At 38.1% G+C, this 24,241-nt stretch overlaps 1 protein-coding gene across 6 annotated transcripts in view; it reads right to left on the reverse strand.

Moving 5' to 3' along the window:
- The window catches only part of polybromo (protein), a 686,480-nt gene that overhangs the window by 153,672 nt on the left and 508,567 nt on the right, over positions 1 to 24,241 (reverse strand). For all 6 annotated transcript variants that reach the window (XM_090406695.1, XM_090406694.1, XM_090406697.1 and 3 more), the window contains one exon: positions 6,971 to 7,090. In XM_090406695.1, coding sequence (XP_090262821.1) covers positions 6,971 to 7,090 — 120 coding nt within the window. The remainder of the gene's footprint in view (positions 1 to 6,970; positions 7,091 to 24,241) is intronic.

The following is a 24,241-nucleotide window of genomic DNA, read 5'->3' on the forward strand; positions in this document are numbered from 1 at the left end:
AGGGCATAAATTACAAACCTCATAAAACACAAAGCAGTTAACTGCAATTTTTTTTCTAAAGTAGTTGTAAAAACAATTTGAACTGTAACTGAAAAGGAACTAATGTCCTATCACATCATCCTTGAGTGGAGATAAAAAGAAGCGAATTCAGAGAAGTAAGCCTAGATGTGGCCTTAAAATGACTATTGCCCAAATCTTGGGCAAATTAAAGCACGAATACTTATTGACGAACCAATACTTATTAACAAAGTGTTTTAAAATCAGCTTATGCTGTTGGAAGTTTTTCCACTTGGTTATGCTATAAATTAAAGATATCAAGAAACTATATAATTGGTTTAATCTTTTATCCAAGTGCAAGCAAACAAAGTTTGCACCTGAAGTGTTTTCAGGACTGGGGAAACTCGTATATAGAAGATGACGACTTAGCATCACGTGCCTTAGTATCCCATAATGCAAAGCATGTATCCTTACAGGTATGTATAATGTATAATGCTATGCGTTATGGGAAGGGTCACTACCAGATCAGTTTCGACCTTTATTGAGATTTCATCAGTGGGAGTCAGTCCCAGAGGTGAAGTTTGCTCCAGTTCTGAAAATACTTCAGGTGCAAACTTTGTTTCCTTACACTTGGATAAAGGATTAAACCAAGTATATAATTTCTTGGCATCTTTAATTTACAGCTTATGCTGATTTTAAAAATAGCCTCTTAGATGTATAATAACTTCTTTGAAGCACTGTTGTATTGATCCATTTAATCCTGTGTGATAGGGTGACCAGAATGTGGTATGCCAGTTCTAATTTGCCATACTGATGATGGAAATGTAGTTTTTATGCTCTTCAAGGAGCATAAAAACGTTAACAGATTTACTAGCAAGCCAAAGTAGGCTAAGCTATTCATGCACATGGAAATTTATACACCCAATGAAGAGCAAGTAGATGAAGCTAGTCCTTTGGAAAACAAAGCAAGTATGCTAGTTGGATGTTTGGTTTGAAAATAGCATGAAGATTATGAAGAGCTTTATTTTAATCTTGTGTGTCAGGGTAGAGAAGTATGCAATATTTTTCTATTTTACATGTATTGTTGTCATTGGCTAAAAAGGTGCAGCAAAGATAACTGAGCCTTGTGGCAACAACTGTATCATTAAAAAAAAAGTCCTGGCTCTGGAAGCTAAGCTGTTGGAATGGACAATGGTATGACTGCTTATGTAAGTGCATATTAGTATAATATTAGTGAAAGGACAATGAATTTTGGATATATGACTTTTTTAAACTGTTAAGTGTATTTTCGGAAGTTGGCAATTTGGCTGCATAGCATAGAGGTCATGAAGCCAATTTATTTTTCTAAATCCCCATCCCCACGCCCACCCGTGTGGTGATTGGAGTTAAAGAATAGTCCCAATGTAGCCCATGCATATCGTAAGTGGTGGCTAAAATGGGTACCCAGTGCCTGGGAGTATAGCTGGGCCACTCTGCCTCCAGGGGACAAAAGTTTGGAGGCCTTGTCCTCTAGGTTGGGGGTTTGGCAATGAGCTAACAACCCATTCCTGTAAAAAATATCTCTATACAATTGAAAGCCGGACTGACTTCAAGGAAACGACACACGAAAGGAAAAAGTTAATGAATTTTGGAACATGGAATGTTAGAACAATGATACAGGTAATGAAAATGCAAACTATAGCAGAAGAATTTTTATTATTATTATTATTATTATTTCGGGCAACTCCAAGGAGTCCACAGACTCATTCGAGGGAGGCCCTAACATCATGTCAAGAACAACTATTCGACATTCACACAGTATCTATCATACCTCGCCTTAAACTCATTCACGGTCATAGCCAGCACAACAGACTCTGGCAGCTTATTCCACTCATTCACTACTCTCCAAGTAAAAAATCTAGCTCTAACACCCCTGCTAACCACATTCTTCCCCAACTTCCATGTATGGCCCCTAGTCCTCCCGCCACCAGTGCTATTCTCAAAAATATCTTCTGGATTAATCTTATAGAAACCCTTCGGTAATTTGAATGTCTCAATCATATCACTCCCTTTTCTGCCTATCAACCAATTTTTGCAACCCACAAATCTTCAACCTGTTCTCATAAGGTTCATTTCACAGACCTGCTATCATCTTGGTCACTCGTATCTGGATCCTCTCCACCTCCTCCCCATCAAGAAGAAACCCTGGTGCCCATATCTAGGCACAGTATGGGGTTTTAGTTCTAGATGGGGTCTTATCAAGGCTCGATATAGAGGAGCAATAACTTGTTAAAGTATTTTTTCAGCAACCAAGTGATATGATGAGCTGATTTAGCCACTTTTGCAATGTGCTCCCTAAACTTCAACTTCCTATCCACTAACACTCCCAAATCCCTGTCCTCATCAATTACCTGAAGTATGGTTCCACCAATGTGATATACTGCTGCTAATCTTTTCACTCCAAAATGCATAACCTTACACTTTGCCACATTAAATTGACATCCATTTTCCCTAGCCCAGTCCTCCAAACTATCCAAATCATCCTGCAAACTTTTGACATCCTGTGCACTCACAATTGCTCTACTCTTTGCATCATCAGCAAACAAGTGAACACTTCCTCTCAGATCCTTTCCTATATCGTTAATGAACAAATTGAAAAGTAGTGGTCCAAGAACAGAACCCAGCGGAACACTACTAGTCACAAGCCGTCTTCTGGACTCCACTCCTGAATAAACCACTCTCTGGTATCTCTCCATTAACCACCCTACTATCCATCTCACCAACCCTATATTCATCCCCATCTGCTCCAGTTTACTGATTAGAGTTCCATGTGGTATCCTGTCAAAGGCCTTGGCAAGGTCCAGTGGAATCACTGTAAACCTATTACCCTTATCCAGTTCAGTCGTCACTGTGTTATAAAACATGAGCAAGTTACTCAGGCATGATCTATCCTTCACAAAACTGTGTTGTACCCCCATACAGTATCCCATTTTCATCTATCCAATCCTGTATTCTTCTCTTGACTAATTTCTCCAAGACCTTGACAATAATTCCTGATATGCTAATCGGTTGGTATTTACAACAGCAGTCTTGGAACCTACTTTATGCAGTGGAACTATTTTCCCCCTCTTTCCACCCCCCTTCGGGACTAACCCAGACCCGAGACTCAGATTAAACAAAATGGTCAAGAGTACTGACAATTCTTTAGCCGCTTCACGTACAACATGAGCTGGTATACCATCCAATCCCACAGATGTATTGACATTGAGGTTTTGCAATAGACTACTCACCTCCACTTAATTCACCACAATTCCCATATAATCTAATGTTTCTTTCATTTCTGCAATGTCACCACCTGGAAGATATATTCTTGCAAAGTGCTCGCTAAGTAATTCAACTATATCAACTGATTCGGTTACCTCCCTACCATTGGCATTCTTTAAAATCATTCTGCCATATACATTTTTTCTTTTATTTGCAACATATCGAAAAAACTGTTTAGGATTCTCTTTAGCCTGCATGGTCAATGTTCTCTCGTAATTCGCTTTTGCTTTTCTTACTACACTCGTTACCCTTCGCCTGCACTTTATGCTGTACATGTGCCTGCCGCTCACCTTTCTCCTTAAATTCTTCCTCCATGGTTGTTTCTTTTTTTGCAGCTCAAGCTTAATGGTGTTGTTCATCCATTTAACTCCTACTAGATTTATTATTTGGACTCTAGGTATACAGTCAGCCACTGCTTCATGCAAACCCTTCTTATCTGCCTCCCATGCACTATCAACTTCTAGCCCTTGCAGTTGTACATGCCATGGCACTAAACCAATCAATCTCCTAAGCTTGTCATACTTACCAGCCTGATAATTCCACATGTAACCTGTCTTAATTGTAAATTCCACACATTTAGCCACCTCCCAAGTCAAGACCCCATGATCACTCTCACCAACTGGTGGCAATGTGGTCATATTCGTTACAGCCAAATTCTCAGATGCAATTACTAGGTCAAGCACTCTCTGAACCCTAGTATTTTCCATTACATGCTGTTGCAGAGAGTTATCCCTTAATAACTGCATAAAATCCAATTCCTTCCTCCCATGTGTCCTCTCCCCCTTCCAATCAATGTTACCATAGTTGAAATCTCCCATAATAATTACCCTCCTTCCACCCATTTCTTCTATTTGCTTATGCATACTATCTCCACCATCTATTCCATCACCTGGTCTATAGCAGCACCCAACCGTATATTTTGTTCTTTCAATCTCATACCAAATAGCCTCAAATGTGCTCTTTTCTCTATCCTGCAGTTCCACTTCTATTCTTCTTGGCTGTAGCTCATCAGCTATCATCAATAACACTCCTCCCACCATTTTATTCTCCCTGTCATCCCTGAACACACCATACCCCTCACATTTAATCCCACTAGCTATATCATCTTCTGTCAGCCATGTTTCACTAATGCCAATAACCTGTGGTCTGGAAGTGCCAACCAAGGCCAAAAATTCTTCGTTCTTTTTCCTAATACTCCTGGCATTAGTACACATGAAATTCAGAAGCCCATTAGTTCCACCCTTATCTTGATGCCTTATACTAGCTATCCCATTCTGATTTGTTGTCATTCGTACTAGCTCAGGCATATTATACACATTCTTACACTCAACTGCCTCCCTGAAGACTGCATATCCACTTCTCTCCCCCCCCCTTAATAACTCTAGTTTCCCTGATTCTGCACATTCACTTCCACTACATTTGACAACACCTTTTCAAGTCTCCGTACACCAAATCCATTCAAATGTAAACCATCCATTTTATATAAATCCTTTCGCCCATCAAACTCATTCCACACATCCACAAATTCCACACCACTCAAACATAATTCATGCATAAAGTCATTAGCAATTATAGCCCTCCTTCTATACTCTTCACTGTCATACCGCGGCATCAGACTCACCATCCTAACTCTCTCACTCTTCTCTTTTGCTACCTCAAGCAATTGTTTCACATCTTCACTCATAGCTTTTTTGTTTCCTTTCAAATCATTTGTACCTGCTACCACTATCAATTCTTTCACTCGCTGCTTTTGCATTCTAATTGACTCGCTTACATTCTTAACGTTCGCACCGGGTTGGTACGATTTTGTTAAACTCTCAACTAACACACCTCTTATTAAGGAATCTCCATACAACACACACTCATTCATTTTGTTTACACTCCCTATCATACCTTTATTTTTTTTCTATCATACTTTTGCCGATTATTAGTCGGTACGCTTGGTAAACATTTTTTGCCAACGCTCCTGCTGCCAATTTGCGCTATGTATCGCTCCACGTAATAGAGCGATCTCACTCATTGCGTCAGTGTCATCATTTTTATTCTCTGATGATTCATTCAATTGTTCTGTATGTTTACCTTCGTTCTCACTTTCAACGCCACTCTCACAGCTATCAGGTACTACCTCGCAAATATCACCATTCAGACCTCGAATATCACTGTTATCTAGATTCTTACTTTCATCAACGATATCACTCAAACGACCTGAAGCACTCTTTAAATCCTCACATTCTTTACACTTTTTGCACACATTCACTCCACAAAAGAGAATATGAAATGAAGAAAAATGGAGAAATAGAAAGAAATATGAATTGGATGTTACAGCATTACAGGAGATAAGATGGAAAAGGAAGAATAAATAAAAAAGATTATATTATGTATTACAGTGATGCTGAAAAACAAGGAAATTATGGAGTAGGATTTATAATTAGAAAGAAAATATAAATTCAATTTTAGGATTCACGCCAATAAATGAAAGAATTTGCAAGTTATGAATTAAAAGGAAATTCCCATAATATCACTTTTATTAACATATGTCCCGAATGAAAATGTGATGAGATTGTGATAGATCAATTTTATGAGGATTTAAAAGAAGCATGTGGAAAAATAAATAAAAATGATGCCATGATAATATTAGGGAATCTTAATGCAAAAATAGGGAAAGAAGACATGTTTCATGAAATAATTGGCAAGTATAGTTCACATGAAGAAACCAGTGAAAACAAAAATAGACTTATACAATTAGCAATATCAAATAAACTTAGAACAATGAGTACCCGTTTTCAACATAAAAAGATACATTTAGGGAGCTGGATTATTCCAACAACCAAAGAATGTAATCAAATAGATCATGTCCTCATTTCGAAAAGAGGAAAAACTTCAGTTAATGATGTACGAACATATAGAGGAACAAATTGTGAATCTGATCATATGTTAGTTAAAATTAAATGTATGTAGAGAATATCAGACGTAGACCAAAAGAAAACTGAAAAGATAAAGAAATGGAATACTGAAGCATTCCAAAGTAGAGAAATAACTGATAAATACCAGAAGAAAATAAAAGATAATATTAAAAGAATAGAAAAAGCAAAGAATATAGAGGAAAAATGTGACTTAATCCAACAAACAATCATAAATGCAGCTGAAGAAGAAATAGGATGGTATAGGAAAAATAGAAATGAATCATCTGATGAAGAATGTACGGAAATAATTGAATTGAAAAATAAAGGACTGATCCAACTGTGTTGTTGATAATTATATCTTTGAGCAAGTGAATACTTTTAATTATCTAAAAGATAACATTAAAGGCTATAATGATATGCATCAACAGACAGAAAAGAGAGAATTGCTGGCCCAGTGGTTAGCATGTCTGCTCTCAAATCAACAGGTTGCAGGTTTGAATCCCACTGTGGGTATGGATGCCTGTGAGTCTTTAGGTGAGAGATGGATTTCATCATCTGGTGTGAAATCACTGTCTTGGGGCCCTGAAGTAGCTGAAAAAAACTTTCATGTTTGGTCTCTAGAGCAGGGTTTCCAGATCTGATAAAAAAAAAAAAAAAAGGCCTTAACTACCCAAAATAGAATGTGATAGTTCCTAAACTAACCAGTTCCAGTAATACAATCTAGAAAATGCAACATAAAAGTCTAAAGAGTAGTATAAAACAGTTACCTCGGTCCCAATGAGTCTACTGATTTCTCCAAACGATCGATCTGGATTGGCTTGAATTACCGATCGTCTCACTTCACTTGCAAACAATATATAACCTGTTACCAATCGTTTTGCAGATTTCTAATGGAAAACAAATGGCAGCAATCATTAAGAAAATTATTATTATTACTGATAATAGATATTTTACACTTTTGAATTACTTTAATTTTAATATGTAAGTAGCTAAGGGTATATATCAAACTGCATGAATTACCCACACAGTTGATATTATTAAATTATTGAAAAGAAATTCTGACAATATCAAATTCACGCTGCTAATTATTTCATATATTTTACATTATTAATTTGATGCACTTATAACACAGACCAACCTTTCCTTACGAAGAGAGAGAGAGGGAGGAAGGGGAGGGGAATGGATGGGTGGTAAAACCTAGTAGATGGGAATATTCTCTAATTAAGACTAATCTTTATATATACGAGGGTGGTCTGAAAAGTTCTCAGCATTGACTATATCAACACTATCGGCAAGATTTTTTTTTCTAAGTTGGTACATGTCATAAGCATCCATGTGAAATTGCGAGTCATTCTATCAAGTAGTTTGTTTTAAACAGCTGCCTGAAGCAAACGTGTTGTCTATATCCCTTGAAATGGATAAAATTCTTTGTAAAAGAAGGTTTAATGCTAAAAGAAATTCATTCAATGTTCATAAAAGTTTATGGGCACTCTTCTCCTTACATTTTCGACAATTAATGAAATGGGCTGCCTAGTTTAAACATGGCCATACCAGCCTCGAAGATGATCCACGTGAAGGACATTCAAAAAGTGCAACAACACCAGATATCATTGATCAAGTGCACGATATGGTATTGGATGAACGGTGAGTGAAAGTGAGAGAAATTGCTGAAACTATAGGCATTTCAAAAGAATGTGTAGGATATATTTTGCATAAAGAATTGCAAATGAAAAAGCTTCGCACAAGATGGGTGCCATGCTTGCTCACAGCAGATCAAAAACGCACTCGCATGAAAATCTCTGAACAGTGCGTGGAGCATTTTAACAAGAATAAAACTGATTTTGTGCATAAATTTATTACTATTGATGAGACTTGGATTCACCATTACACACCAGAATCCAAACAGCAATTAAACAGTGGACAGAAGCCGGTTGTTCAGCACCAAAGAAGAAGACAAAATCGGTTCCATCGGCAGGAAAGGTCATGACATCGGTGTTTTGGGATGCTTTGTTTATTAATTACCTTGAAAAGGGTAAAACAATAAACAGGGAATATTATTCCGATCTTTTAACCAGACTAGATGAAAAAATTTGTAAGCAAAGACCCGGTTTGCAGAATCAAAAAATCATCTTTCATCAGGTCACTGCATCTGCTCATAAAGGTGTTTTGGCAATGGGAAAATTAAGGTATCTTCACTATGAATTGTTGGAACATCTACCCCATTCCCCAGTGGCTCCCTCTGACTTCTATCTCTTCCCAAAACTAAAACTCTTCCTCGCTGGTCAGTGTTTTTCTTCGATTGCAGCTGTAGAGGAGTATTTTGCAGATCTTACTGAGAACCACTACAGGGACGGGATAATAGCACTGGAGTATCACTGGAATAAATGTATTAGTCTTAAGGGAGATTACGTTGAAAAATAAAAATAATGTTGAAATTATAAATTCGTTTTTTCATTGTGAGGCTCAGAACTTTTCAGACCACCTTCATATACACATATAAAGTAAGGTTTGAAAACAGAATATGCGAGAGGTACCATAAATTAACAAATATTACATTAATTAGGTTGAAGTATACAACTACAATTACATGCATCTATGATAGTATTATGTATAATTATGTGAATACATATAATTATAGGATATGAGAAACAGACAGATATAAGAAAATTATAATATATTTTATATATATTTTGCAAAAGAAATATGCAAAACAGAGTTATGTTTCCTTATATGAAAAGATCCTATTATAAGCTCCTAAAACTGAAAGAAGTGAAAACATGAATACCTTTTAAATAAATACCTAAGTATTCTTATCTTCTAAAATTTTTGCTAACAACTCAGGAAACAATTTCACTTCCTAGAATCCAGATGAGATGCTAAAATTTTATATCCAAACACATACATGGAAGAAGGCTGCTGCTGCTGCTGATACAGAGTTACAGTAAATAAAAAAATTATTTTTTTCTTTAAGGAGTATGCTTAATACTGTATGCTTAATTTAATTCTGTAAGATGGTTGTGATTGAATGAGTACAGTATTTGCTTGAGCTGGACAGTTGTTTAGAGAAGTTTTAATTGCCACATTTTGTTCCTAATATTTCATCATTATGGTAGCTGCTGTAATGAATTATGCTCAATGATATGGTATGTAGATTCAACAAAGTATATATGGATTTAACAATGAACAGTTAGAGTAAAAATACAGCAGTTTTAATAAATAGTTTTGATTATGCAGACTCTCATCTCATCTCATCTTCTCAAATTCCTGCAATGTACCTTCAAGGGGTGTACAGGATATGATAGTACTACATGAAAACTTTACATCTTTACTAATTCCTATTTACAATTTTCCTCCAAATCAGTCTGTTACGTGTCAAGACTTCAATATTATTATTAGATCTTATATTTCTATCATCTAAGGCACTTTGCAGCATATCAATCCACCTATATCTTGGTCTTCCTCTGGATCATTTTCCTGATAACCTGGGAGAGAACACTTGTTTTGCTAATCTTTCCTCTCCCATTCTGTTTAAGTGACCATATCAACCGGAAATTAGCTCTGCTAATGCATTCCTGGATGCTGACAATGTCAAGTTCTTAATATCCTTGTTTTTAATATGATAATGCCATTGATGCCATCTGTTCATGCCCTAATCTTTCTCAGGACTCTCATATCCGCAGTCGCTAGTTTTTGGTCAAGTGTTTTACTTCTGACCCAGCTCTCAGATCCATAAGTTAAAATTGGTTTCAACACTGTCTTGTATACAGCTAATTTAATGTTTTGATTAATTTCTCTCTTATTCCATATAAATTTATTCAATTGACTTCCTACCATACCAGCTTTGTTGATTCTGTTGTCTATTTCCGTATTTAATTTACCATCTTCACTAAAAATCGTGCCTAAGTAGCTGAAATGTTTTGCTTGTTCTATAGGTTCTCCATTCACAAGGTAGTTGATATTTTCAATGCTTCTGCCTATTTTCATTGTCTTTGTCTGGTTATTGCTGACCTTCATACCATATCTATTACAACAGTTATTCAATTTATTGAGGAAATCTTGCAGATTTCTACAGGATTTATTTAGAAGTATAACATTGTCTGCATAAATCAAAGAGCTGAAATTAACATCTCTAATTTTGATATCAGGTTTAATGCCACTTTCCTTCATAATGTGATCCATATAGATAATGAATAACAGAGGGGATAATGTACATCCTTCTCTGACACCAGATTTAACATTAAACCATCTTCATGTACTTTCTTCAATTCTAACTGCTGACTTACAACTCAAATAAAGACTAAATATTGCTTGATATAATGCCCCATTGACACCATATAACTGTAGCATTTTGAATAGCTTCTCTCTTGGCACCTTGTCATACGCGTTTTCCAGATCTACAAAACTTAAATACAGATCTTTGTTATATTCCCATATTTCTCAACTATCCTGACAGCCTCTATTTGACCTGAATCCAGTTTGTTCTTCACCAAGCTTTTCTTCCACAATCCTTCGCAACAGTTTCTCAAATATATTTGTGTAAATTTTGCAAGTAACACTCAGTAGAGAAATACCTCTGCAATTCTCCCTTCAGTTTTATTTTCTTTTTTATATATGGGTACTATGACAGCTCTACTCTAATCAGCTCTACTCTAATCAACTGCAAGGGCTAGACGCTGACAGTGCATGGAAGGTGGTTAAAAAGTATTTGCATGAAGCAATGGCTGACTGTATACCTAGAGTAAGAATAATAAATCAAGTAGGAGTTAAATGGATGAATAACACCATTAAGCTTGAGCTGCAAAAAAAGAAACAACCATGGAGGGAATTTAAGGAGAAAGGTGACTGGAAGGCACATGTACAGTATAAACCGCAGGCCAGAAGGGTAACAAGTGTAGTAAGAAAAGCAAAAAAGGATTACGAAAGAACATTGGCCATGCAGGCTAAAGAGAATCCTAAACAGTTTTTTTGATATGTTGCAAGTAAAAGAAAAAATGTATATGGCAGAATGATTTAAAAAAATGGCGATGGTAGAGAGGTAACCGAATCAGTTGTTATAGTTGAATTACTGAGCGAGCACTTTGCAAGAGTATATCATCCAGGTGGTGAAATTGCAGAAATGAATGAACTAATAGATTATACGGGAATTGTGCTGAATGAGGTGGAGGTGAGTAGTCTATTGCAAAACCTCAATGTCAATACATCTGTGGGATTGGATGGTATACCAGCTCGTTTCGTACGTGAAACGGCTAAAGAATTGTCAGTACCCTAGACCATTTTGTTTAATCTGAGTCTCGGGCCTGGGTTAGTCCCGAGGGGGTGGAAAGAGGGGAAAATAGTTCCACTGCATAAAGGAGGTTCCAAGACTGATGTTGTAAATTACCGACCGATTAGCATATCAGGAATCGTTGTCAAGGTCTTGGAGAAACTAGTCAAGAGAAGAATACAGGATTAGATAGATGAAAATGGGATACTGTATGGGGTACAACACAGTTTTGTGAAGGGTAGATCATGCCTGAGTAACTTGCTCACGTTTTATAACACAGTGACGGCTGAACTGGATAAGGGTAATAGGTTTACAGTGATTCCACTGGACCTTGCCAAGGCCTTTGACAGGATACCACATGGAACTCTAATCAGTAAACTGGAGCAGATGGGGATGGATATAGGGTTGGTGAGATGGATAGGAGGGTGGTATGGAGAGATACCAAAGAGTGGTTTATTCAGGAGTGGAGTCAAAAAGACGGCTTGTGACTAGTGGTGTACCACAGGGCTCTGTTCTTGGACCACTACTTTTTAATTTGTTCATTATCGATATAGGAAAGGATCTGAGAGGAAGTGTTCACTTGTTTGCTGATGATGCAAAGTTGGGTAGAGCAATTGTGAGTGCACAGAATGTCAAAATTTTGCAGGATGATTTGGATAGTTTGGAGGACTGGGCTAGGGAAAATGGATGTCAATTTAATGTGGCAGAGTGTAAGGTTATGCATTTTGGAGTGAAAAGATTAGCAGCAGTATATCACATTGGTGGACCTGTACTCCAGGAGATTGATGAAACCAGGGATTTGGGAGTGTTGGTAGATAGAGAGTTGAAGTTTAGGGAGCACATTGCAAAAGTGGCTAAATCAGCTCATCAAATCACTTGGCTTCTGAAAAATACTTTAACAAGCAGAGGCAAACAAGTTATTGTTCCTCTGTATCGAGCCTTGATATGACCTCATCTGGACAACTGTGCCCAGATATTGGTGCCAGAGTTTCTTCTTGATGGGGAGGAGGTGGAGAGGATCCAGAGATGATTGACCAAGATGATAGCAGGTCTGTGGAATGAACCTTATGAGAACAGGTTGAAGATTTGTGGGTTGCAAAAATTGGTCGATAGGCGGAAAAGGGGGTGATATGATTGAGACATTCAAATTACCGAAGGGTTTCTATAAGATTAATCCAGAAGATATTTTTGAGAATAGGACTGGTGGCGGGAGGACTAGGGGCCATACATGGAAGCTGGGCAAGAATGTGGTTAGCAGGGGTGTTAGAGTTAGGTTTTTTACTTGGAGAGTCGTGAATGAGTGGAATAAGCTGCCAGAGTCTGTTCTGGGTGCTATGACCATGAGTGAGTTCAAGGCGAGGTATGATAGATACTGTGTGAATGTCGAATAGTTGTTCTTGACATGATGTTAGGGCCTCCCTCGATGAGTCTGTGGACTCCTTGGAGTTGCCCAGAGTAATAATAATAATAATAATAATAATAATAATAAGGTTCATTCCATAGACCTGCTATCATCTTGGTCACTCGCCTCTGGATCCTCTCCATCTCTTTCCCCATCAAGAAGAAACCTAGGTGACCAAATCTGGGCACAGTATTTGAGATGAGGTCTTATCAAGGCTCGGTACAGAGGAACAATAACTTGCTTGTCTCTCTTTATCAAAGGCTAGTTTTGACCTTTACTGAGGTCATATCATCTCCACACTAAATAGAAACCAAGGACTTTTGCTTCGTGACATCTCTTATGCAATTACATACAGAGTTTACACAACAATGTATAAACTGGCAAATTATAAATGTGATTATATTATCCATCTGGTATTTTTTGATTTATAAAAATAACAGCTGTTAGGAAATGTTTTGATATTTTATTATTATATTTCGTTTGTGTTAAATATCTTCTTGAAGATGTTGTCAGCAATGTAGACAGTGGAATATGTTGGAAAAACATTCAGTTTTAATGAATAAAAAAAGCCTATGAGTCAAACATGGTTAATTATTAAAATTAACATGACTGTATGCTAAAATGCATAGGTCTGTTTTGTTATATTTTTAACTATTTCTGCATATACACTGTTATAAATAATGAAACATGAGTTTATAGCACTTCTGTGTACTTATCAGTAAAATAATTGGATAGAAACACCAAACAAGAGCAATTCTTCAAAACTGCTGCTTTATTAATTGGACAAATCATTGGAGGAGACAACAGAGACTAGGTCATCACTAAAAAAATCTTCAAATTCAGCAACTGCAACAAAGTATTCTAAGGATGGCTCGCTAGTGTATAGCTTGTGGAAGGTTTAGGCACATCCTCAGAGGATGATGTGATAGTTTTCACAAGTTTCCTTTTTTATTCTGCATAAATTTCTTTGTACCAAAGCAATTGCAGATAGTATCATTCCTCTATTTTACTTAATCTCTCCATGTTAGGATCCATTTCCTCAAATAACCAAACTGTCTTATTAACAAATGCCTCTGCTAATTTTTTTGCAGCAAACTGGGGACTTGGCTTCCTCTTCTTGTTCTGGTTTTTCTCTCTCTGTTCTTTCTTCTGCAACTTTCTATGCTCCTAGTTGTATAAGGTCTTCATCTGAGAACCCTTCTTCCACAGCTTCAAACAAATGCTCCACATCATTGTCAACCCCAAATCTTTAGCTAGCAGCACTCTATCTAGTCACCAATCTCTTTGTTGAATTCTGTGAATGTACAAATATTTATTTTCAGTAGCTTCTTCCAAACACTATTCATACACACTGTTGTTACTTCGCTTCATGATGCATCTGCAAGATATTATATTCCTTCCAAAAGTCTCAGAAGGTTTTCTTGTCCTCAACAGCCTGAGCAAAAGGATTTCTTAAATAATATGCCCTGAAGACAGCAATAACATTTTAGTCTTTGGGGGTTGCAGGGAGTAAGGTGGAATTGAGTGAATGTATTAATAGGGTGGACATTGTAAGTCACATATGTCATAAGTTGAGGACTGAATGTATATCACACTGCAGAGTCCATACAGAAGAAAACAATAACAGATCAATAAAAATAATGACAATGCACTGCATTTTCTGCATACAAATGCAGCACAAGTATAAATTTATTATTATTCAGGCCTCCATGGGAGGCCCTTGCCCACACCATAAAACACAAAGTCTATCATACCACTCCTTGAACGCACCCCTCTTATTCACAACTTCCTTTCATAACTTCAAGGGATGACCCTCTTGTCCTCGCTCCTTTCCGCCTGTTCCACCAAACATAAAACTCCCCAGTGTCAACCCTGTAACTACCTCTCAACAGTTCAAGTCTCAATCATATCACCTCCTCTCCTTCTATCTACCAAATTCTGCAGTCCACATTCCCTCAGCCTATCCTCATAACTAACATCGTACAGTCCTGATACCATCTTTGTTATCTGCCTCTGCACTTTTTCCATGGTTAATTTATTCCCTTCAAATTCTAGGCACCAAATTTGAGCACAATAATCCAGGTCTGGTCTGATCTGATCAGGGGTTTGTACAACTCTTTATGTCTGCAGGTCAGTGTCCTTCTCAATATTGTAGCAATCTTCTGGATTACCTTCACCACCTGTGCAATATGTTCCTTGAATTTCAGCTTTCTATTAATCATCATCTCCAGATCCTTTGCTTTCCACACTTCCTCCAGTGCAGTTCCTCCAACAGAGTATGCAGTCTCCCATCAATGTATCTCAAACTTCAAGACTTTAACATTTAACTGCATTAAACTGTTCCATCCAGAAAAGGTTACATGCTGAACTATAAAGCAGGAAATTATGACCAACTGAGAAGTATACTGAGTTCAGTGGAATGGGATCAGTTGCTGGATGGAAAGAATATCAACAATGCATGGGAAGCATTAAACAATACTTATAAACGATACAATATCAGAATATGCTCAAAGAATAAATAGAGTAGGAGTCAAATGTATGTGTAATCTTATTAAGCAAGAGAACCATAAGAAAAGGACGATGTGGAAGGAATACTGTTTGCATAAGGATGACTTCCGTTATGCACGTTATAAGCAGCAAGCTAGAATAGTCACAACTATTCTAGGTCAAAGATGTTAAAGATGAGTCTCAGATGTTTTTCTGAGACTCATATTAAATATGAGTCTCAGAAAAGGGAAGATTCTGGAGAAATGGAAGGAATGTATGGTAATTCCATTGCACAAGGGTGGTGCAAAGACTGATGTATTCAACTATCAACCAATTAGTACCTCGGCAGTGGTGGTGAAGATTTTGGAAAAATTGGTTAGGGCCCGCATTCAGAAATGGGATGACAGTGAATATCTACTTTGCAATGAACAACATGGGTTTACTAAGGGAAGGTGATGTTTTAGCAACTTGCTCACATTCTATAACAATGTTACCACTGAATTAGACAAGGGGAATGGATATACCATGATACTTTTGGATTTTGCTAAGGCTTTTGACAGAATACATCATGGCAGACTGCTGCATAAATTGGAGAAAATGGGTTTGGGTTATACAATATTAGCATGGATAAGAGGATGGCTGACTGACAGATATCAAAAAGTGGTATACAGGGGATCTGAGTCTGCAAGGTTTGAGGTAACAAGTGGTGTACCACAAGGATCATGCTTGGTCCACTGTTATTCAATCTGTACATTAATGATATTGGGAGGGATATGACAAGTGACATACAGTTATTTGCTGATGATGCAAAGATAGGTAGGGTAATCAGGAATGCTGCTGATATGCAGTCTTTGCAGAATGATTTGAATAGGCTGGAATTGTGGGCATGGGAAAATGGGTGTCAGTTCAATGTCAGTAAATGTAAAGTCATTCACTTCGGCATGATTAGATATTCAATGTCATATTATATTGGTGGGATTAGGATAGAAGAAACTGGTGAGGCTAGGGATCTTGGAGTGCTAATAGATAAGAAGTTGAAGTGTAGGGGCCATGTGGCAAAGATTGCAAATACAACTCAAAAGGTAATTGCAATGCTGAAACGAACGTTCACATGTAAAGATAAGGATGTTATTTTGCCTATTTACAAAACCTTGATAAGACCTCACTCGAACTACTGTGGTAGGTGTGGTCTCCTGGTTACCTTTGTGATTCTGATGTATTGGAGAGAGAGTACAAAGGAGAGTGTTTAAAAATGATATCAGGATTGTGGAATACTGATTATGAAGACCAATTGAGAATTTGTAGGCTGCAGACACTAGCAAACAGGAGTGATATGATTGAGACTTTCAAACTTCTGAAAGGATCATACAGGATTTCAATTGATGGAATTTTTCAATTTATGGAGGATGGTGAAAGGACGAGAGGGTATCCTTGGAAGCTGAGAATGAAGGCCACCAAGAAGGGTGTGAGGGCTAGATTTTTCTCTCAGAGGGTGGTGCATGATTGGAATGGATTGCCATTGAATGTTGCGAATGCAAGCAGTGTGAATGAATTCAAGAATAAGTATGATAGCTGGTGACCTCCCTCAACGAGTCTCTGACTCCCTGGAGATCTCTCTTAATAATAATAATAAAAAACTGACCCCCCCCTATTTATTTGTCTATCCGTACAATTTATTCAAATCCTCTTGCAGGGCTACCACATCTTCATTATTACTAATAACCTTTCCCACCTTCACTTGCAAATAACGGAATACCCCCCCCCCACAATCTATTGACAATGTCATGGATATAAAGGTTAAACAACACAGGTCCCAGTACTGAGCTCTGTGGGACTCACTTGTAACTGTCTGCCTCCTTGATACTTCTTCCCCTTACACAACTCTCTGATACCCATCAGAGAGCCAATCTCAAATCAAGTTCACTAACCTGCCATCTAAACTCATGTGCTGCAACTTAAAAACCAGCTTACCATGTGGTACCCTATCAATGACTTTGTAAAATAAAAAAAAATAAAAAAATAAATAAATAGCAGAATATGCCTTTCCCTCATCAACCGCTCTTGCCACTTTATTATAAAAGGCAATCATATTAATAACAAGAGACCCCTTAACAAATCCATGATGATTCTTACAGATAATATTACCCTCATCTGCCCAATGCTGAACATGATCCCTCACTAATTTCTCCAAGAACTATTGATGAAATACAAACTGGTCTATAGTTTGACACTTTCAGTGTATCATCCTCATGCAATGGCATTATCTTATCCTCCTTAGGTACCTTTCCCATGGCCAGACTTTCATTGAAAAGCCAGATCAACAGAGCTGTTAGTTCATTAGCACATCCTCTCAAAACCCATGGTGAAATCCCATCCAGTCCTATTACTCTACTGACATCTAGAGTACTTAGTATTTGAAACACACTCGCTTCTTGCACTTCTGTTCCCATTTTTATCAAACAATGCTGTTTGCCACAATCATTTCTCCTCCTACTGATCACACAGCAAAAACATTTTTTTAGGATTTTCTTTAGATCTCAGGGCCAATCTTTTCTCATATTCCAATTTTGCCTTCCTTACCATACTAGTTTAAGATACCAAGCAATTTTATAAGCTGGGTTTTAATCCTTTTTTCCAAGTAAGCAAACAGACAAGTAAGTCAAGTTTGCATCTGAACATACTGCAGGTCTGAGGCAACTCGTGGTAAAGGTAGAGTAAGCACTGATCACTTTCCTTAGCATTTTTCCCTAATGCAAAGCACATCCTCTTGCAGAGATGTATGATGCTATGCATTAAAGGCAAGGGTCACTGCCCAGACCGGTTTCACCTTTATTGAGGTCTCATCAGTGGGAGCCAGACCTAAAAATGCCAAGGTTGAAGTAATGCAGAGCTTATAAATTTTACCTAAACAAGTTGCCACAAGGTACTTTGGCCTTTTCTCAACCCCAAACCAGTAATTTTGCTGCACTACATTAATGATGTCTTTGCTGTTTAGAGTTGCAAAGAACAAGAACTGCATTCATTTCTATATCCACATATTAAGTTACCACTAGAAAAAGTCACCAAAATGAATTACCGGTCTAGGTAGTGACCCTTGTCTTTAATGCATAGCATCATACATCTCTGCAAGGGGATGTGCTTTGCATTAGGGGAAAATACTAAGGAAAGTGATCGGATCTTACTCCACCTTTACCACGAGTTGCCTCACACTTGCACTACGTGCAGGCGTAAACTCGACTTACTTGTCTGTTTGCTTACTTGGGAAAAAGGAATTGCTTGGTATGTTAAACATAGTATATAGCAAAGTAAAAAACTTCCTACATCTTACTCTCATCATGAGATTTTTATTTAATAAGGTCAAAGCAGCTTGTGGCAACTTGTTCAGGTAAAATTTATAAGCTCTGGATTACTGCAACCTTGGCATTTTTAGGTCTGGCTCCCACTGACGAGACCTCAATAAAGGTTGAAACCAGTCTGGGTAGTGATCCTTGCCTTTAATGCATAGCATCATACATCTCTGCAAGGGGATGTGCTTTGCATTAGGGGAAAATACTAAGGAAAGTGATCGGAGCTTATTCCACCTTTACTATGAGTTGCACTACGTGCAGGTGCAAACTTGACTTACTTGGGAAAAAGGATTAAAACCTAGCTTATAAAATTGCTTGTTATCTTAAACATAGCATATACCCAATTTAAAAAACTTTCTCCATCTTACTCTCATCCTGAGATTTTTATTTAATAAGGTCAAAGCACCTTGTGGTAACTTGTTTAGGTAAAATTTATAAGCTCTGCATTACTTCAACCTTGGTATTTTTAAGTCTGGCTCCCACTGACGAGACCTCAATAAAGGTCGAAACCGGTCTGGGTAGTGACCCTTGTCTTTAATGCATAGCATCATACATCTCCGCAAGGGGATGTGCTTTGCACTAAGGGAAAATACTAAAGAAAGTGATCAGCGCTTACTCCACCTTTACAACGAGTTGCCTCAGACTTGCACTACGTGCAGGTGCAAACTTGACTGAATTGTCTTCATTAACCTCTTTTTTACCTGTAGTACCCATATGATATTGTTTGCTAACCATTTTAAACCAAACTGTGCTCTCTTCTTCACTTGTTGTATACAGCTACTGCTACTAATAAATATTCCTTCACCAGTTCGCAAGCACTGATGATATCTTGCCCTTCCAATTCCTCCTCCTATGGAACTGCTCCAAGCTGATTTCTAAGATTATTATAATCACTTGTCTTATAATTCCACATACATTCCTGTCTCTTTGATACTTCTGCATGTCTATTCATCCTCCAAGTGGAAAACCACATGGCCACTCTCTCCAATCAGGTGCAGAGATGCCATCTCAGATCTTCTGATGCTATGACCAAATCTAAAACTCTTGAACCGTGTATTCCTTCTACTACATGTTGCCTAAGACATTTATCCTCCCTCAAGAATTCAAGAAATCCCATCCCCTTACTATTACATACAATTTCCTCTTCCCAATTTATACTAGTATAGTTAAACTCTCCCATAACAATCCTTCTTTTTGCACTTGCCAAGCTCAAATGCCCAAACATCTCCTGCTCTTCACCCTCTATGTTCCCTAGCTTATAGCAACACACCACTAAATATCCTGTCCTGCCCATCACTACCTCACACCATATACTTTCAAAACTATTACTGCCATTGCCCTCCAAATCCTCCACTCAGAGAGGATATAAGTCACTTACTATGAGCAGTACACCACCACTGCGTTTTCCCTTCCTATCCTGTCAAAAAATGCTATACCCTGCTACTTCTATCCCTGTTAGTATATCATCTTCCATCAACTACATCTCAGGGATCACAATACTTTTTGAACAGGCTGATGCTATGAGAGCAACGAATTCATTTCCTTTATTATAGATACTTCTGGTATTAGTACAAAGAATCAAGGCATTGTCACTGTTTCTATACCTATCACTATCCTCTCCAGATTCACTGGATTCAACATTACCCAATGTATTATTCCCCTTCTCCCAAGCACCTATTCCCACAAGAGGACAACCCTTGTGGGAATAGGTGCTTGGAAGAAGGGGTAATACCACCCACCCTGATAATTCTGGTTTCCCTGCATTGACACACTGACTTTCTCAGAGAACAGCAATCTCTCCAGATGCCTACATCCTTCCTCATTCAAATGCAAGCCATCTCTTGCATACAGTTCCTTTCTAGGTCCTCTAATTCCCTCCAAGTATCCACATATTCCAAGCCTCTCTTTCAACACATTCTGACTATTATATTATTCATTTGATGCTCGCTTTTCCACAACTCTGCATTATCATACCTGAGCAACACATATTATCTTCCTTGTATCTTCTTCCGTATAACCTGAAGCATAAATCTCAGATCTGCCACCCAATTCACTGTGCCTATCAAGTCATTTGTGCCCATCATTACAATCATCTCATTCATCTCCCTTAACTGCTATAGTCACACTATCTATCAATCCTCCATGCAAACACTCCTCAGACATTCTATCTTGCATACCATGGATCATTGAGTCTACATGCATCATACCTCTTACCACTCTATTTCATTCTTGCTCACCTGCATTGCTCACTCTCTCTCTCTCTCCTCTAGCACCTTCTTTCTTTGTTCCCTTACTTGTTGTCCTGATATCTCCATCGTTGGTTCCAGCACTCTCTCACATTTTTCTCATTCCTTCTCTTTCACTGGTTCTCCTATTCTCTCCTCTTCTGTCATTCCCATAACTCTCTTTCTCTCTCACTCTGATTTGCTCGCACTCATTATTTCCAGTCATGTAATCTCTTCTTTCACTCATTTCTGAGACATTTCACACTTCTTCTTTCAGCACATCTCTCTCTGTGCAAGCTGGCTACTCTTAACTACATTAATCCTCCCAATTAATCTCATCCTCGAAAACTTCACGATGTTTCAAACTTATTATACTACCTACTTTAATTTTTTCATTCACATTCTGCTCATTATCCTCACCCTTGATCAAGCTTCTTGTCTCTCGTGGTCAGCATTCTCTCATTTCTGATGTAACATTGTTGAGGTCCGTTATAATGAATTATGAGGAATGAGTTTATGGCCCTGATAAACTCAGTCTTTCCAAATGTTATTGGTATCAGAGAAAAATGGTTGACAGAATGTGGCATTCTTGGAGTACAAAAAAATCATTGATGGATAGAGAATCTTTTGGGGGATGTTGCTATAGGCTATGGAATACAGAGGGTGACAAGCAAGAAATGTTTAGGCCAATTACATTAACAAGAGTGAAGTGTGTAATCACTATACATACATACATACATACATCCATCTTCAAGGCCCACTCTTCCTAATTGGGTTGTGGGGGCAACAGCTACAAGAGGAACTTCCAATGGTCACGATCCTCTGCCACCAAGTGTAGGTGTTCTGGTGGGATTCCCAAACGTGTCCACCCAAGGTTTTGGATATAATCTATCCAGCGAGTCCTTGGCCTTCCATGTGGCCTCCCACCCTCTGGCTTGGCAAAGAGGGCCTGCTGAGGGAGCCTCTCTTGTGGCATTCTCACCAGGTGCCTGTACCAGCGTAACTGTGATCTCTCAACACGGAGAAGCAGCGGTTGAGTATTGAGGATTTCCCGAATTGCAGAGCTTCTGACTCTGTCGAGTTTTGTCAGCCCTGCAATCCCTCGAAGGAACCTCATTTCAGCCGCTTGGATTCGTGTCCGCATTCTTTCGGTCATTACCCAACTCTCATGACCATAGGTGAGGATGGGGACATAGACTGTATTGAAGACAGCCAGCTTTGCCTTCTGGCTTAACTCCCGCTTCAATACTACCGAACGGCCAAGCTCCCGCAATATTGAGCTTGCTAAGCCAATTCGAGTATCTAGCTCTACGTCCCATTTTCCATCATTCGTGAATATGGACCTAAGGTATTTAAACTTCTCCACCTGTCTCATTGGGACTCCACTTACATTTAGAGTGCACTGGGATGGTTGTCTTGAGACCACAAATGTTTCAGTTTTGGCCACACTGATCTTCATTCCGGCATCTGCACAAACAGCTACAAACCTATCCAGGGTTCGCTGGAGGTCATCTGTGGAAGAGCTAAGCAGAACTAGGTCATCTGCAAAAAGCAGACGTCCGATGCTACATCTTCCAATTCTGACACACTCACTGCCTCGGCTGTACCTATCAATCCAGTCCATAAATATTATGAAAAGGAAGGGTAACAGAACACACCCTTGGCTGAGGCCAACGGAGACTGTGAAAGGTTCAGACTTTGTGCTGTTTACCCTGACACAAAACTCTGGGCATTCATACAGGGACTTGATGGCAGCTAATAGTTGACCATCCACTCCATACTTCTGTACTACTTGCCAAAGCTTATCCCGAGGAACCCAGTCATATGCCTTCTCCAAGTCCACAAAACATGTGTAGACATTCTTGGCATATTCCCAAGATTTCTCAAAGACTTGCCTTAAAGTAAAGATTTGGTCAGTTGTGCTTCTACCAGGACGAAAGCCACATTGATCTTCCTAGAACTTTGACTCAACAATGCTCCTGCACAGTCTTTCCAAGCACTTAGCGTACACTTTCCCAGGCAGGCTGAGCAGAGAGAGATGCCACGATAGTTACTGCAATCCTTCTGGTCTCCCTTCTTAAAGACTGGTATTATTATGCTTGTCTGCCATTGCTTTGGTGCTTGCCCAGATATCCAAGCAGCCTGACACACTCGAGTCAGCCAGAGAACACCATCTCGATTTAAGGCTTTTAGCATTTCGGGCCGAATTTCATCATCGCCAGAAGCCTTGCCCGATTTTAGCGATTTTATTGCTAAATGGACCTCTTCTGCTGTGAGACTAGTCATTGCCCCAATCTGCACCTCTTGGATGTCCACAACTGCTGGGCCACCCGGGTTAAGAAGGCTCTCAAAGTATTCCCTCCATCTGTGGAGGATGTCCTTCTCGGTTGTTAAAAGTGCACCATCAGAGGCCTTAATTGCCCTTGCTGTGCACGATTTCCTGTAATCAATATGTGAGATAGAAATAAATTTCTGAAATTGCCAATTGGTGTTATCTTTGGCATATGTAGTGGAAGAACACAAGGATAAAGAATCTACAATTACAGAGGATTTGGGACTGACATACATTATCGTTGTTCACAGTTTTTCATCTTTTTTTATATATATATATATATATATATATATATATATATATATATATATATATATATATATACACAGTATATTGGTACTAGAGGTGAGATAAGCATGACATAACTGTCTAGGGACCAAATATATTCTTTTTTTTTTAAGCCCACTTCAGGTATCAATAAGTAGAGTGGTAGTGGTCTCTTGTCAGGTAACAAAAATCATCTTCCTCCTAAAGACAATCAGAAAGATTCATACTAGCAATGTGCCAAAATGGGATTTGGCTGAACTACTGAATATTCCTCTGAAGCATACTGAATTAAATTTTATGAGCAAATTTTAAAAAAATACACTCATTAAAAACTGATATAAAAATTTAATGAGTGTATTTTTTTTGTTTAATTTAATTTGCAATTTTTTTTTTTTTTAATTTTGTTTAAATTTAATCTGCCATGTTTAAAATTTAATTAATTATGCTTTGGCTCAATATTCATCACTTTGGCGAAATTGCAGAATGAAGAAACAGATAAAAAAGTGTAATCATATATTTATAGCTGTTGTTCTGCTGTAAATAGGAATGTGCCGAAGCATGATCTGGCAGAATATTTGGTTTGCAATTTGGTCAAAGCATACTGAGTTAAATTTTTAAAGTTGTGATTTAAATTTTACAAACAAAAAATGTTTTGAATAACAACAACAAAAATACACTCAAGTATTTTTTTAACACATCATGCCGGGGTATGTTT

The sequence above is a fragment of the Typopeltis vanoorti genome, chromosome 16 (assembly GCF_054136105.1).
Source record: "Typopeltis vanoorti isolate ZY-2024b chromosome 16, IOZ_Tvanoo_1.0, whole genome shotgun sequence".
Taxonomy (NCBI): Eukaryota; Metazoa; Arthropoda; class Arachnida; order Uropygi; family Thelyphonidae; genus Typopeltis; species Typopeltis vanoorti.